The sequence below is a fragment of the Prionailurus viverrinus genome, chromosome A2 (assembly GCF_022837055.1).
Source record: "Prionailurus viverrinus isolate Anna chromosome A2, UM_Priviv_1.0, whole genome shotgun sequence".
Lineage (NCBI taxonomy): Eukaryota > Metazoa > Chordata > Mammalia > Carnivora > Felidae > Prionailurus > Prionailurus viverrinus.
The window spans coordinates 18,731,874-18,746,710 of record NC_062562.1 but is presented as its reverse complement, the minus strand read 5'-3'; the positions used below and the strand labels follow the sequence as shown (position 1 = coordinate 18,746,710).

Genomic DNA, 14,837 nt, shown 5'->3' with positions numbered 1-14,837 from the left:
ACGTTAAAAAAAAAAAAATTGAACGGAGCTCAATCCTCCCCCTCCCTCCAGGTCACACAGCCAGCCACTGCTGCAGGAGGCTGCCCAGAAGCTGCCTTGTCCTGGAAGGGTGGGGTCAGGGAGCTGATGGAGCCAGGAGGACAGGTCTGGCTTCTTTCTAAGTATGTGGCCCTGCACCCATCCTTGCCAGGGGCCTCAGTTTTTTAGCTTATGGAATGGGGCCCCAGTGCCTGCACCTCCCTGGGTTCAGGCACATGGAGGTTACAGGGATACAAGGCTCTGTCCTCAGCCTCTCCCTCTCCTGCCCATGCCAGTCATCCTGAGGGCTGCAGCCCCTGGCTGCACGTGCCTCCTCCCAGACACTCTCTCTCCTCCCTGTCTTGCTAATTTGGCACTTAGAGACACTTGGAGATAAGCAGTGTCATCTCGATGAAGAGCATGGAAAATCACAGGGATGTAGGGAGCCAGCAGGTGGGCCTACCCTGTTGGGAGGGTGACCCACGGGCAACACTGTCTGACCAGGGAGACGTTGCAGAGCTAGGCACCTGGACCCAGGCTAAAGGGAGCCCAGACAAGATTTGGTCAGCTTGCTTTTGACCCAGCAGGTCCGTGGATCCTGATATATCCCCCATACTTCCAAATCCCCCATGCCATTCTGCTAGAAAGAGTATGACTGTATCTGGCTAAGGTTAGCCTTGGCTTGGTGGGTGGTTTCTCCAGCCTTCAGACAGGAACTCTATAGGTGCATAGTTGACTCCTGGCCTCATTAGTTCCTTTTGTCACCCTTTGGAGCCAGCGCTGGTACCCTAGCCAAACCCTGGAACCCACAGAATCTCTTCTCTGTGACAGTGAAATGATTTATTTATCATGTTCTTTTTATTTTATTTCACTTATTTATTTTTTTTAACATTTATTTATTTTTGAGAGACAGAGCGTGAGTGGGGGAGGAACAGAGCAAGAGGAATACACAGAATCTGAAGCAAGCTCCAGGCTCTGAGCTGTCAGCACAGAGCCCAATGTGGGACTTGAACTCATGGACCATGAGATCATGACCTGAGCCAAAGTCAGACGCTTAACCGACTGAGCCACCCAGGTGCCCCTATCATGTTCTTTTTAATCCTGAGACATACATATTGCCTTCCTAATTGGGTTTGGTTTAGGTGAATAATTAGAGTAACTTATTTTCCCTGGCATTATGTAGCTGGGGCCTGGGGTCTGTCCGTCAGGCCCAGGGTGCCAGACCAAGGGCTAGAGCCACCCCTAGATCCCAGGAGGATGTGTGTGTCCTGATGTGTCATGGGTGGACCCGTCCCTGTGGCCTACAGCAGAGTCTAGAGCTGTTTAGTCTGGGAGTGGAAGTGGGAAGATTGTATGTGCCTGTGAGCATGAGTGTGTGTGTGTGTGCGTGTATGAGTGTGAATGAGAGAGTGGGAGGGAGGAAGGGAAGGAAAGAGTGTGTGTGTCTTGGGAGGAATTCGATTTTATCCTGAGATTTGGCTCTTCTAAATTCTTTTAGTGTTGAAATAGTCTTTTTAGATGAAATGATGGTGATTGTAATAATAATGTGTTGTCTGAACAAAATAAAAACTTGGCATCCGTGTCTGTTCTTCCAATTAATTTTCTTTTACTTATCTGTGAGATCCTAGAATGAGAGACCTATAGATACAGTAGGAAAGAGTCAACAGCCTGGGGCTGAATCAGTGGTGTGCTAGTAAATGTTTACAAGTCACTTTCCAGGGGGAAAAACTGTGATTTGTAGCATTTACTGATTTCTGCAGTATAAATATTCCCACTATGGCCAATTTCAAGTTCTCAAAGTGACAGTCCTGAATGCAGAGCTGGGAGGAAGTGCACACTCTTGGCCCTTGGTGACTCTAGCATATGCGTGCATCAACTTCTGTGTTCACTTCTTGGGTGGGTGATCTTGGGCTGGTCACAAAAAGCCCCTGTGTCTCAGTTTCCTCATCTGTAAATTGGGGATGATAACGTTTGCTTCTTTGTGAGGACTGAAGCGAGAGAGCAGGTGGCATGCCGGCACCATTCCATGTGCATAACGGGTGCCCTTGTACATATTAGTCCCAGGAAGGATTATGATTGGCATTCGTCCCCTAGACCAGTGAATGGCTGAGGTCAGGGCCAGGGCAGAGCTAATGGTTCCCTTTGGAGAGCAGCTCCTTGACCTCACCCATTTTTGTACCTAGCTGGACACAGGACTGTGCAGCAACCCATCTCAACATTAGCCCCCCCGGGGCTCCGTCTCGGGAGCACAAAACAGCCACCTGCCCCACTGTCCATCCACAGCCAGGGCCAAGCAATCAGCACCTGGTACACAGGCGCAGGGGCCAAGCGAGCTCTCCATTCTCTGCTGGGCTTTGCCCTCCTCCTGGCTAGCAGCTGATGCCTGATTGCCCTTTGTAGCCTGGTCTGCAGCCTGGCCTCCTCCTGGGCGTGGGGTTAGTTTTTTCCCCATGGTGGGGAGTGGAGGTGGGCATCAGGCTGTGGCTCAGCCAGCAACAAGCTGAAGCTAATACCTGTTTCTTTTGATGTTATTTTTTTTTTTCCATCATGGTCCTGACATTCAGCTTGGCAAATTGCAATTAGTGATCCGCCCGCCTCCTGCTCCAAGTTCCCATGCCAACCGACCCGGGCACACACAATGGCACAGGCCCAGCCCCCCAGCCACAGGCCTGAAGATGGATGTGGGGCAGGGGGCTGGGGTGGCGGCTTAAGCTCTTCTGACCCAGGGAGCTAGCAGAGTCCTGGCCCTGAGTGGCACTGGGGAGTGTAAGGGAGGTAGCAGGCCCAGGGCCAGACACAACCTCCTGGATCCTATGGCTTCTGGGTCCCTCCTCCAGAGGCTGGGGGGCTGGTATCACCCAACTCGTATCTTGCCCTGTGGACTGTGCTTAACCCGTGGTGTAGCCCTCCTATGAGCCCTCCCTGGAACGGCCTTGTTCTGCATCTGGTGGGTTGAGGAAGTTGAGATGCCTTTTCAGATGCATTGGTGCAGAGGCCTGTGTCACAGCAGAGAACACCTTTGGAAGTGTGGAGAACATCTCTCTGGCTGGCTTTTGTCAAGGACCGCTATAATTTTGCTCACCTGATCTCGTACTGCCTGAAGGAAGGGTCGCAGGTTAGAACCTGGGCCAAGCCTCTCCCCAGATGCCATTCCTGTTCATGCATGTGGGCTGAGAATACTGAGCTGTGTGGCCATCTGTCCATCCTGTCCACTCACAAATATTCCTGTGCAACACCCTTCACCACCTGCTTTCATGTCCTTCTCATACCCTGCGAGGTGGCCCTAAATTATTCCCAATTTCTGGAGGAGGAAACTGAGACACAGATGGGGTAGTATGAGTTCACAGTAACACGAGTGTGAAGGAGACCTGCTCAGGCAGGTGGCTTAGGTGAAAGACTCTGGAGGTGCCAGGCCTCCAGAAAGGGGTGGGACAGTCTGAACTGGACCTGTGGGTGGCCAGTTCATGCAGGGTGTGTATGTATGAGCTTCAGATAGCATCTGTTTCCCCGGGTACTGGAAAGGTGAGGGCTGTCTCTGCCCCAGGTTCTCCATATCCTTCTCAGTTGAGGCCTACAGGGGGCTGGGAGGGGGGCAGGCAGGGATCTGCCCCCAGCTACACAATGACTTGGTGGTGGCAGCAGTGACTCCTGTTCCCTCCCCTTCCTCAGGCCCCACCCAACCTTGGGGACAGGAGACTCTGAGATCCCAGCCTCCGCGTGGCTCACTCATGTCCCCCTCTTCCCTGGTGTCCAGAGTCCCCCTGTTCAGAGCATCCACATCAAGGGCTAGCTCTTCACAGTGAAAAATAGTCTCCCTGCAGGCTTCTTGGAGCTGCTGGACTCCCTCAGTGCATTTAAACTACAATCTGCTCTCCTCCCCGGCTGTCCAACAGTACGTGAGGAGAGCCTGGGCCACCAGGTCTAGTCTTCAAAAGGAATCATAGGCTCACTCTGCTTCCTAGCCTCTGTTTCTCCTCTAGTGAAAATTGAGTTCTGAAGGAGTGGCTGCTACTGGTCATGCCCCAGGTCACTCAGTGCTGGGCTGTCCCAGCACTGTGAGGGGGGGCCCTCCTGACACCTTTCTCCTCTATGCACACAGGATGCAGCACTGGGCCCGGCGCCTGGAGCAAGAGATCGATGGCGTGATGCGGATTTTTGGGGGCGTCCAGCAGCTCCGTGAGGTAAGCCCTGGTACCCTTTGCTTTCTGCTCAGAGACCCTTTTCTGAGTGGGAGTGGGAGAAGGACTTCAGAAATAAGGAGTGAGGAAGGTTTGGCATGGTGGGACACTGCTGGGCCCGTGGGGGCAGGTAGGGAAATAACTAGAAAATCAGTGGCTCCTCTAGGTCTTGGCCTGCTCTTCCCAGTACTGAACAGTATCCAGTGAGCTCCGATGTTGGGGTGTTGGGCTTTCAGGTTTTCAGGTGGGTGAGGTCTGTGTTTGAGGCAGCGCCTGAGGCAGGAGGGCAGGCCCTGGAGGGTTCAGGATGCAGTTGTGCATGGAGGCTGAGGACTGTCCATGCAATGAGTGGGGTGGCCAGGCCAAACAACAGTGGAGAGCAGTGCTGGCTGCTCAAGGCGCTGTAGCAGGAGATGGGTTGAAAGCCTGTGCTTGGCAAGTTGAGGGATCAGGGCAGGAGGGGTGATTGATTAGGCACCAGCGACCACATTCATCCTCGGAGATTATGTTAATGTTTGAAATAGTGATGTGAAGAGCAGGCCATCCGTCACCCCCAGAAGGCTGCAAAATGTGTCGCTGTCAGGTTCCTGAGCCGTCGCTCTTTGTGTGGAGATGCAGAAGCTCTGAGAGCTGAGCTCTTGGAGTGCTTGGGGGGACTCCCAGGGACCTGTGGGACTTTGGGAGCTCGTTGCTAGAGGCTTGGGCCAGGACGCCTGACCAGAACCGAGCAGGGGATTAACAGGGTTCTTCTGCCGATGGTTGTCCTGGGAACAGCAGAGTAAACAGAGTTACTGTAGGTGGTTTAGCCAAGAGTCCAGGTCTTGACCCAGTGATTAGATATGCCTCTGTTTGTGTCATCCCTCTTGGTCAGGACTGGGATCAGCAGGTGTCACCTCTATGGGGAAGCTACCATGGGGTTTTGTCCTTGGTCCTTTCCCCCTGCTTGGCTTATAGCAGGCACTCAGGAAATAGGGGTGGCAGTGAGTATGTTGACACTGGCTGTGGATGTAGGACCGCTGGCACAAATGGGCCGATCAGGGGTGGCTAACAAGGTGGTAGCATGACAAGGAGAGAGAGTCCAGCTCTGAAGATCTCAGCCCCCAATTTGCTGGGTGTCCTCCCCGTAGTGGCCCAACCTCTCTGAACCTCCCAGCCCTGATTGCTGGGCTTGAATTGCAGTAACCCCCATCCCACTCTTCCTGTGAACTCTCAGTGACTCAGCCGTACTTGGAGGCCAGCAGAGCTTTCCAGAGAAGGCACTGTAGGAAAAGCTGTTCCAGAACAGAAGTGAATTTATGCTCAGGCATAGCACCCGGCACTAACTAGGTTCTAAGTGGGCACTGCCAAGTGTAGCCTTGTAGGTTAATGAAGAAATGATAGTTCCCTAGAATGTGTGCAAGGTGCCTTTCCAAGTTTTGTATTGTAACATAAGATGTACCCCACATAAGGAGTTAACTATGCACCTCCGGTCAAGAACCTTCCATGCTTCGAATTCTCAGTGTGAGGACATTATTTATTTTATAGTCATGGACAACTCAGACCCTGATAGTTTGCCAGCGAGAAAATAATGCACACGTTTCATGCATGCGATTTGGTTCTGTCTAAACCATTGAGCTCCCTGGCTGGTGAGAACCAGAGATAGGAGCCTAGCTCAGCACCCCTACTGTGTGCTCCTGGGAAAGTCCTGGACCCTCTCTGATTCTCATTCTTGGTCCATGGCATAGCTGGGAAGTCTGGCTAGAGGACAAGGTGGTGAGAATAGCAGTGGATAGGTTGACACAGATACACCCCCTTTTCTAGAAATATGAATTCCCCTTACTGATCATTTTCATTCGTAGGATGTGTTGATCATTTTCTTTCTGATGGGAATTGAGTGATTCCAGACACTTTCGTCAACGAGCACATCTTGCCCCGCCCCCACCTGGCCAGCCATAACCAAAGTCAGGCAGCCAGCTGTGGCAGACCTGAGACTTGGGATGGGACTCCTGTTCCAGGATGCTGCTCCCCCTCTGGTTGCACCTCTTGGAAGGGTGGGCAGGATGAACCTGGGGAAGTGAGGAGCTGGGCTAGAGCAGGGGCCATGCTTGGTGTAGCTGTGGCCAGCCTGGCCGCAGGCAGAGGAGTGCTGACCTGGTATTCCTGGCTGGCTCCTCCTGGCATCCCTCTCCCTACCGACGGGTGCCAGCTCTCCAGCAGCTCTCTGTCCTGCTCCAGTTTTTTCTCACCGCTACCTCAGCCTCTTACTTCCCGCTGACAGCTCTGGGCCTGCTTCTTGGCACTGGACACTCTGGCGAGGTGGGCGGCAGGGAAGCAGGTGAAGAATTCTAGAGGAAAAGGACAATCCCACGGGAGTGGGAGGCAGCCAGCCTCCCCACCCCCTACAGCCCATCCCAAATCTGACTGAGTCACCATGGCTCTCCTTCAAATGCATGTGAGAGGGCCCGTGTACCCAGCCTATGCCCAGCTCCGATGGGTCAGGAGGATGCTTGCAGCAGAGCCCTGACCCAACTGCAGATGCTCCCGGGGATCCTGGCACCAGCTCTGCCAAGCTGGCAGCCTCATTCCCCAGTGGCCTCCCCAGGTCTCCCTGAGCTGATTTCGTGCTACCCCCAAACACCCTACAGCCAGGGTGTCCTGCCATCTGGGCCCCCTTGGCCTTCTTCTGCTGCATGTCTGCCCTCTCCCCCTACCCTAGTCCTAGAGGCTGCCCCACTCCCAGAAGCTGGGCGCTGCAAGAGCTGGCAGCCTAAAGAGTCCAGAAACTGCAGACAGTGGCATTTGGGAGCATTTTCCTTGACTTGGCACTTTCTTCCTCCTGACCTCATCACAACATCGTGGGGGCATGGCTAGGTGCAGACTGGGGCCCACTTACAGGTTAGAAGCCATGGCACACCTAGGTGGGATGTGGGGGCTCTGTGAAGACCACATCATGTTTCCTCGTCTAAGCCCAGGTCCAGCACACAGTGGGAGCTCCTGCTGTGGCCTGGTTCTCACATGTCATTCCCACCCCCATGCTTAGCCAGACACTCCTAAGCCATTCCCGCCCTGGGTACCCCAGCCCCACCTCCCCCCAAGCCCTGGCCTACTCCTGATGTGAACAGGCCACGAAAGTGTGGACTGTATACTCTGCCCCCTCCAGAACCCCTGGAGGCTGATGATGGTCTCCCAAGCTCCTACTCTGCCCTCCTCCATCACCACCATATTGTCCCCATCCTCTGGGGCGAGGTGGGGGGGGGCGGTGCAGGGAAGAGCAGAGAGCATATGCTTGGGCTCTGAACTCATTTACATAATGAGGCTGATCAGGATGAATAATTCATCAGGTGCCTGGGGTGCATGGGGGAGGATGTGGAGATGGCTGGTCTCCCCACTTTGAAGACCAGGTCACTCTGACGGGTATAGCCAGGGACCTACTGACTTTTGACTGGGTGTCCAGGTAGAAGGGGAACAACTCTGGGGACCTTGTGGGAAAGCAAAGCTGGAGAGATTGTAGTCAGACATGAGGAAGCATCAGTGGCTCATCAGGTGTGTGTCATCCTGAGATGGGTTTCTGACCTGGGTGAGACACCTTCTTTGCAGAGTTTCTAAAGAAGGAAGTAAGAAGATCCTCTCTCTGGGGTGAGGGAGGGCTTCCTGACCAGAGCTGGGCTGGGAACTGAGACCTGGGATGATCATGCCTGGGGTCCACAGGCCATCCTCTGAGAAGTGTCAAGTCAAGTCTAGACCCATCGGGGCCTTTCTCATTCCACATCAACCCCTCCTGCCTCGCCTCCTGATTGGGGCAGAAATGGCTTAGAGCCCTGTCAACATCCCTGGCTGCTGCAGTTCCATGATGGCCTCAGCCTAGCTGCATGCTGCTGATTACTCCTGTAGTCCTTTCATATAAATGGGGAAATCAAGGTCCTGAGTGACAGTCTTCTCTAGCCAGTCCCATTCTGGAGCCCTGATAGGCCAATCTTAAGTAGTAGTGGGGATGGGGAGAAGCACCAAGCTAGAAGTGCAGGCCTGGGGCCTGCCTGGAGGAGCTACCCTGAGGCAGCCCCTCCCCTAAGCCATGGAGCTACATCCACAGAAAATAGGACCCTGGGACTCAGATCCCTAACCAAATCTCCTGCTCCCCTCCCCACTGCTGTGCTTCTCTGGACTGTCATGGTGATTCAGACCAATGGCATCCATGTGTCCTCACTTCTCTGGGTAGCCAGGAATGGCATTTTTGAACCAGTGACGGTGCCACAGTCCCAGCCCAACTTGTCTGCCCCTGGCCATCCCTGTACCCCGTCTGCTCACTGCTCCCTGGGAATGTGTAATTAATATTTGCGGAGTGCCACATCTGGAGCTGGCTCCTGGCAAGGACCAAAGTCTGGCCACATCAAGAGTGCCTTTCCTGAGGGGCTCAGCAAAGTGGAAACAGGGCCCCTTCTTAGGTGCCTTTGAGACATGCCTCCTGCTGTTTCTCCAACTCTCCCCACTGACTGGTACCACCAATTCCTGAAACTCATGCATACTCACATACTGGTTTGGGGGCGCTGGCCAAGGCTGTTGTTGGCCTCCACTGGGGAGGGTCCTCTCTGGGCTTCTGGGCATTCAGGTGGGGTTAGCGCTGTCCAAAAGCGCCAGGGAAGCTCAGAGCCCCAGAGGGAGCTGAGGCAGAAGAGAAAGAAGGAAGCTGGGGTAGGGGGAGGTGCCAGGGAACAGAACAGCCCCTGGAGGGTCAGGAAAGGGGAACTCAAGTGATTGTGACCCCCAGACCCCGTAGTTGGTCTTTCTGTCAGAGCACCATGGTTCACATGTGCCCCGAGAGTCAGGCCTGCAGCTCCTTGGCCAGGCGGACCCCTACCCCCAACCCCTTCCCTCATCTTGGGGACCAGCACAGGTCAGAGTCAAGTGAGGGGTGGTGAGGGAGCCCCACCCAGGCTCATCATAACCTCTCCTCAAGGCTTCCAGAAGCTTCAGTCCTAGGGGCTCTGCTCTTGCTCCTCACAAAGCCGACACCCGTCCTCCAGCCACCTCCTAGTGAGTCCCAATGGAGCCCTCCTCTCTCCTGGTGAAGATGATCAGGATGTGGGGTGCGTCCGGGTGGAGGTGGGGGGGGCGCGAGTGTGAAATATGCCGCTGGGTAGGGATTGCTGCCACTCGCCTCCCTAAAAACCCACATATATTATTCTTTAATGGAAAGTTAATTGTCTTATTATTCCCTCCATATGGTCCTCTTGCTCGGCACCCAGCGGGGATGCATGGGGCTGAGGAGGGGCTCCTGGGAGGGCGTCTGAAACATGGTGAGGCTGCCACTTGAGCATAATTGGATACACAGAGGCAGATGCATGGAAGCCTGGCCGAAGCCTGCCTGGACCCCCTCTCTGTCTCCCCAGCGCAGGCTCCCCACTTCTTTTCCTTCCAGGCCTGTCCTGGGGGGGTGGTGCCTCTTCTGCCCCCTCCCCCCACTTAAGGTCTGGGATGCTCTCTTCTGAGTACTGTGTGGTGAGAGAGGGAGCCTGTGTATCCTCCTGCCTGCCCCCTCCCCCCACACTCTCCTTTGTCGCCTACAGGAGAAAATTCCATTTTTGAAGCTTTTCAAAAGCCATTTAATCTGTGGCAGGAACTCCTGCCTGAGGGCCAGCTGACTGGCTTGGGTCTCCGGCACCCCTTCCACACACCCTCCCATCAGAGAAGGGGTGCAGGGAGGTCAGTGTGGGGGAAGGGCTGCCCTGAGACACTTTGCCCAGGGGCCCTGGCTTATAGTTGGCCATCCCTTCCATGGGGACCAGCTGCTAGAGCCTCCCCCACCCCAAGGGCTCCTCTAGGACTGCTAAGGCTGGGCCAGTACCCTTCTCAGCCCCTGTCTTCTCCCAGGCCTCTCCTCTTCCTACTCCCCACAGAGTGTGAGGATGTTAGGTCAGAAAGACCTCACAGCAGGTGGAGGATGCCGTGACAGAAAGGCCCCCAGAAGGGCCTGAGTCGGTGGTTGCCTCCGTGGCCAATTCAGAGCCTCTTGCTCCTGGAGTCTTAGAGGGGGAGGCTGGAGCACGGAGCCCTGCTAGGAGGCTTCTGGAGTTCTGGCACAGTCTTAGTGAGGAGCTGCTGCCCAGGTGCCTGTGGAGGTCGTGGGTGTGGTGGGGACAGGTCTATGGGAGAGGCCTCTCTGGGTGGGATCAGCAGACCCATGGCTGGTGGTACAGGCATGGGAGAGTGACCATCAGCTTCCAGGTTGTGTCAAGAGGTCACTGTGGGGCCACATCCGAGGTCAGTTCCAGAGGATAGGGACCAGCTCAGATCTGGAGAAGAGAGTTGTGCATTCCTAAGGTGAGACCTGCCTGAGGTCCTGCAGCTGGTAAGTGGCAGAACTGGAGCTTGAACATGGAACCTGTGCCATGGGCAGCAACCCTGTGGTGGGTGGTGGTGGAAAGACTGGAGAGGGCAGGAATGGCGGGGCTGGGTCTTCCCACACTGAGGGACCCGGGGCCTGTTGTCCTGCCCCTCTAAATCTTGCTTCCCCCATTCGTGAAATAGGAACCCGAGTGCCTCTATTCTCATGGGAGATGAGAGGATCTTAAGGGACCAGGGACAAGGAAAGGCTGCAAACAGAGTCCTGCAAATGTGGGGTTACCTTTATGCACCCCCCCCCCATCTATCAGATGCTTCCCCTTCTAGGAATTGGTCACAGTTTGGGGAAGTTCAGATGCCCAATGTGTCCCCGTTGCTTGTCTCAGCCCAGGAATTTGGAAATCTGTTTTCTCCTCCCTGCTGCGAGTCTGTTCTAGCTGCTATAGCAGAATACCATAGACGGGTGGCTTATAAACAACAGAATGTATTTTTAATGGTTCTGGAGGCTGAAATTCCAATATCAGGGTGTCAACAGATTTGGTGTCTGGTGAAGGCCCACTTCATGGTTCGTAGACTTCATGGTTCGTAGACAGCTCTCTTCTTGCCATGTCCTCACATGGTGGAAGGGTGAAGGATCTTTCTGGGGTCTGTAATAAGGACACTAATCCCATTTACAAGGGCTCTGCCCTTATGACCTAATCACTTCCCATAGAGCCCACCTCCAGATACCATCATGTTGAGATTAGGTTGCAACATATGGATTTGGGGGCAACACAAATATTCAGTCTTTAGCACTGGCTGACCATGACATCTTTTGGGAACCTTACAGGGAGAGGCACAAAAGCCACCAGGGCTTGAAGAAACAGGGCCTATGGGCCAGGGAAGGGTGAGTGGTTTCTTGGGCCAGGAACCTAGGGAGGCAGCTGCAGAGGCATCCCTAGGGAGGAGGCCGGCAGAAGTGAAGGGAAGGTCCCCTATACCCCAGAAGAGGCCTGTGTGTCGGTTTCTCAAATCAGTCAGCCAGTTGGCAGCTTGTCTCCAGGCCTGGTGGACTGGGCATGGGGCTTGGCTGGCAGTAGAGTAGAGGTGGTAGGAAACCACTGATCTCTGGGCCAGCCCCAGGTACTGGCACTGGGGATAGGGTGGTGGGTCAGGAAATGGTGTGGCCAAGGCCAGGGCTGAGGATCATGGGTTCTTGATCCTCAGCTCCAGGGATGTGTGGAAGATTCTCTGATCAGGGCCCCTCAGTTTATTTTTTTATTTTTATTTTTTAAACTTAATTAAGTCATCTCTACAGCCAGCACGGGGCTCAAACCCACAACTCCAGTTGCATGCTCCTCCAGCTGAGCCAGCCAGGCATGAGGTCCCTCAGCTTAAAGAAGAGACGATCTCAGAAGCATGGTCAGAACCTCACCAGGCAGACAGAGTGCCTCTGTGTGGAAGTTTGGGTTGAGAACCTATGGCTTTACACAATACTCCTTTCCTGAAGTGGATGCCCCACAATCCTTCCATCTTGGGAGTCTAAGATGTTTGTCTGCTAGACTTTCCTAATGCAAGACACCCTCACTCCCCGTCCCACACACACAGTAAGACTGTTCTGGTGAATACCCTAGCTCTCTCCTGGGGTCCCCAGACATGCTGGCCTTGTAGCCAGGACAGCTGGGGGTCAGCTCCGATGGGGGCTCATATTTGCAGATTGTTGAGAAGAGGCCAGGATCTGCTTCCCTCCCCGCTGGCCTCTGCAGTCACCTCGGGAGAGCAATGGGGCTGCATGTCCAGAGCCAGGAGCTGGTGTGGATGATCAGGAGTGGGAGATGGGGGATGGGGGTAGAGAACCGAATGGGTTTCCATGCTGGGCCCCTGGGGATGGCTGACCCGATCTGCATTCCTCCCTGCTCCTCTACGCCCATGCATTGCTGGATCGGTGGCAGCCACGGGGACACTTGCCTGAGATTTGTGGAGCCCCGAGCATTTGGCAGAGGCAGAGAAGTAATTGGTTCTGACAAACCACAGCCGGCCCCAGGGGCAGCATGAGCAGCATTTACCACGACCAGGCAGGAGACGCAGGCTCAGCCTGGCCTCCCTCCACCTTCTCTGAGCATGGCTCTCCAGTCCTTGTGAGCAAAGATCTAGAGTTTGGAGAAGGTTATAGAGCCTTAAACCTCCTGTCTTTCACATACCTCTCTCCTGGCCCTGGGACCTGGTTCACATACCTCTCTCCGGACTCTGCAGGGCAGCTAGCTGGCTACTTGTATGTGTGGGTGGAGGCAGGGGGTAGATCCTGGACAGACTCCTCAGACCCCTCCTTGTCCATCCTTGGATTCTTATGAATCAGGGAACCCTAAGGCTCGAGCATCCTGGGGTCAGAGTGTGGGATCGGGGGCTGGGCCCCACCTAAGAGGATGTGCAGTCTGGGTGGAGAAGTAGGCTGCACACGCATGGGATGCACATATACACACATGCCTGCAGTGTACAGATATGCATCTGTGTGCCCACAGGCTGGCATGGAGTAGGTGTTAGCTAGTAACTGCTCGATGGATAAACAAAGTGGCAGGCATCTGAGGACTGAGAGGGGGAAGTCCAGGGCTCTGACTGTCCCACAGGACCATGGGAACCATTCAGCCCCACATGGGGAAACAGACCCTGCATCAAGATAGACCTTCAGTGCCAGATGCCCCCAGACAGGTAGGCTGACATGGGGTCTGCCAGGCTTGGTCCCCCTATGTGAGGGAATGGAAGGTGTGGGGGCCGTGAAAAAGGGCTCAAGAGAAGAGCCAGCTGCAAGATGTGTTGGCACCCAGATATCAGGCTGGGGTGGGAGATGATGGGCTGTTCCCAGAGTGACTTAAAGGCCTGGCCAAGGTGTGTGGCCTGGGCAGGGGGAGCAGTGAGCCTTTGGGCCACCCAGCCATTGCTGTGCCTGCCCCGTTCCCACTAGACATCCTAGCTTCTCTCTCTAGTCCACTTGCCACTCTCCTCACTTACCCCCATCCCCTCTGGGTCTGACCCCAGTTTTAAACCCAACTCACAGCTCCCTCCCTCAGGAAGCCCTCCAGGTTGGGGCTGAGGCCAGTGATGTCTGGTGTCCCCACTCCCTTCTGCTTTTGCATCCTTTGGGTACACAGAGAAGACAGGAGCTGCCAGGAGCCTCTGATGGGCATTATATGGGGTAGGGAGATCATGACCAGAAAGCAGGGTCATGCCCAGGCCTCCCCAGAGTCCACCTGCACAGGGCAGTCAGACCTAGAAGGCAGGCAGCCCCCTGTGATTGATTCTTGGTCCCTCGACTCACTGGGAGACACCTCTCTGACCTATAGAGGTTTGTGTAAGGTGGAGTGTGACTGACCACGTGTGGGAGAGGACAGGAGCGTGATGCTGCATGTGGGATGTGAGTATGTGCACGCACAGAAGAGAACCCACAAACCTGCATGTGTGCTGTGTGTGGGGGCGTGAGCAGGTATGCACGTGCATGTGCTCAGGAAAGCATGTGTGCTTCATGGGGGGTGTGACCAGGCAAGTGTGCATATGCACGCATGTGTATATGGCTGAGCTCTGTATGGAGGTGGGAGCAGGCATGCTTACAGAGCAGGGTGGGCCTGCGAGGAGGCAGGTGCCAGGAGCTCTGTGTCACCCGAGCAGGCGAGAACTACTTAACTGGTTAATTAGTGAAGCTGAGAAATCTCATCTGTGGGTGAGGAGCTCACATTCATGCACACACCATGTTCCCATGTATGGGACACATCCCCCCAAGTTACTCTGCCTGCCGCTGTGCTCAGCAGCCCTGCAGGGGGGACAAGGTGCTGGTCGGCTATGGATCTGTGTCCTCACACCCATGTGTGTCTGCATCCTGGGATGGGTGTTGAACCAAGTGGTCCCACTTTGGAGAGCACAGGCCTGTGCAGGCAGTCCTCAGTCCAGTGCTCAGAGAGGCTGGGTGGTGAGGCCACCAGGACATTGTTCCCATTTCACAGATGACAGAGCTGTGGCCATGTGCAGGAGCCTCCTTCCTAGGTCTTGGGCATCCTGGTGAGGGAGAGTAGCCCTTCCTTCCCTGGACGGAAGCGTTACTTTCTGGAGATGGCCAAACAGTTTGGGTGTCTACGGGCTTCGAGCAGAGCTTGAGCTTCCTGGACAGGAAGCCCAGGACAGACCTCTCCCACTTACACCCACCAGGTACCTTGTCACCAGCCAGCTTCCTGCATATGCCCTGTAGGCAGACCCTGGGCCTGATCCCCACCCCCCAGAAGCCTGCTGAACACCTCCCCTCTCCTGTCCGCCCCCCCCCCCCCCATGCATCCCAGCTCCTACGGCCCCATGTATCTC

General features: G+C 55.0%; 1 protein-coding gene across 3 annotated transcripts in view; it reads left to right on the top strand.

Annotated features, from left to right (window-relative positions):
• The first annotated feature begins 4,118 nt into the window (after positions 1-4,118).
• CACNA2D2 (calcium voltage-gated channel auxiliary subunit alpha2delta 2) overlaps positions 4,119-14,837 on the top strand; it is a 115,605-nt gene continuing 104,886 nt past the window's right edge. For all 3 annotated transcript variants that reach the window (XM_047850221.1, XM_047850220.1, XM_047850219.1), the window contains exon 1: positions 4,119-4,199. In XM_047850221.1, coding sequence (XP_047706177.1) covers positions 4,119-4,199 — 81 coding nt within the window. The remainder of the gene's footprint in view (positions 4,200-14,837) is intronic.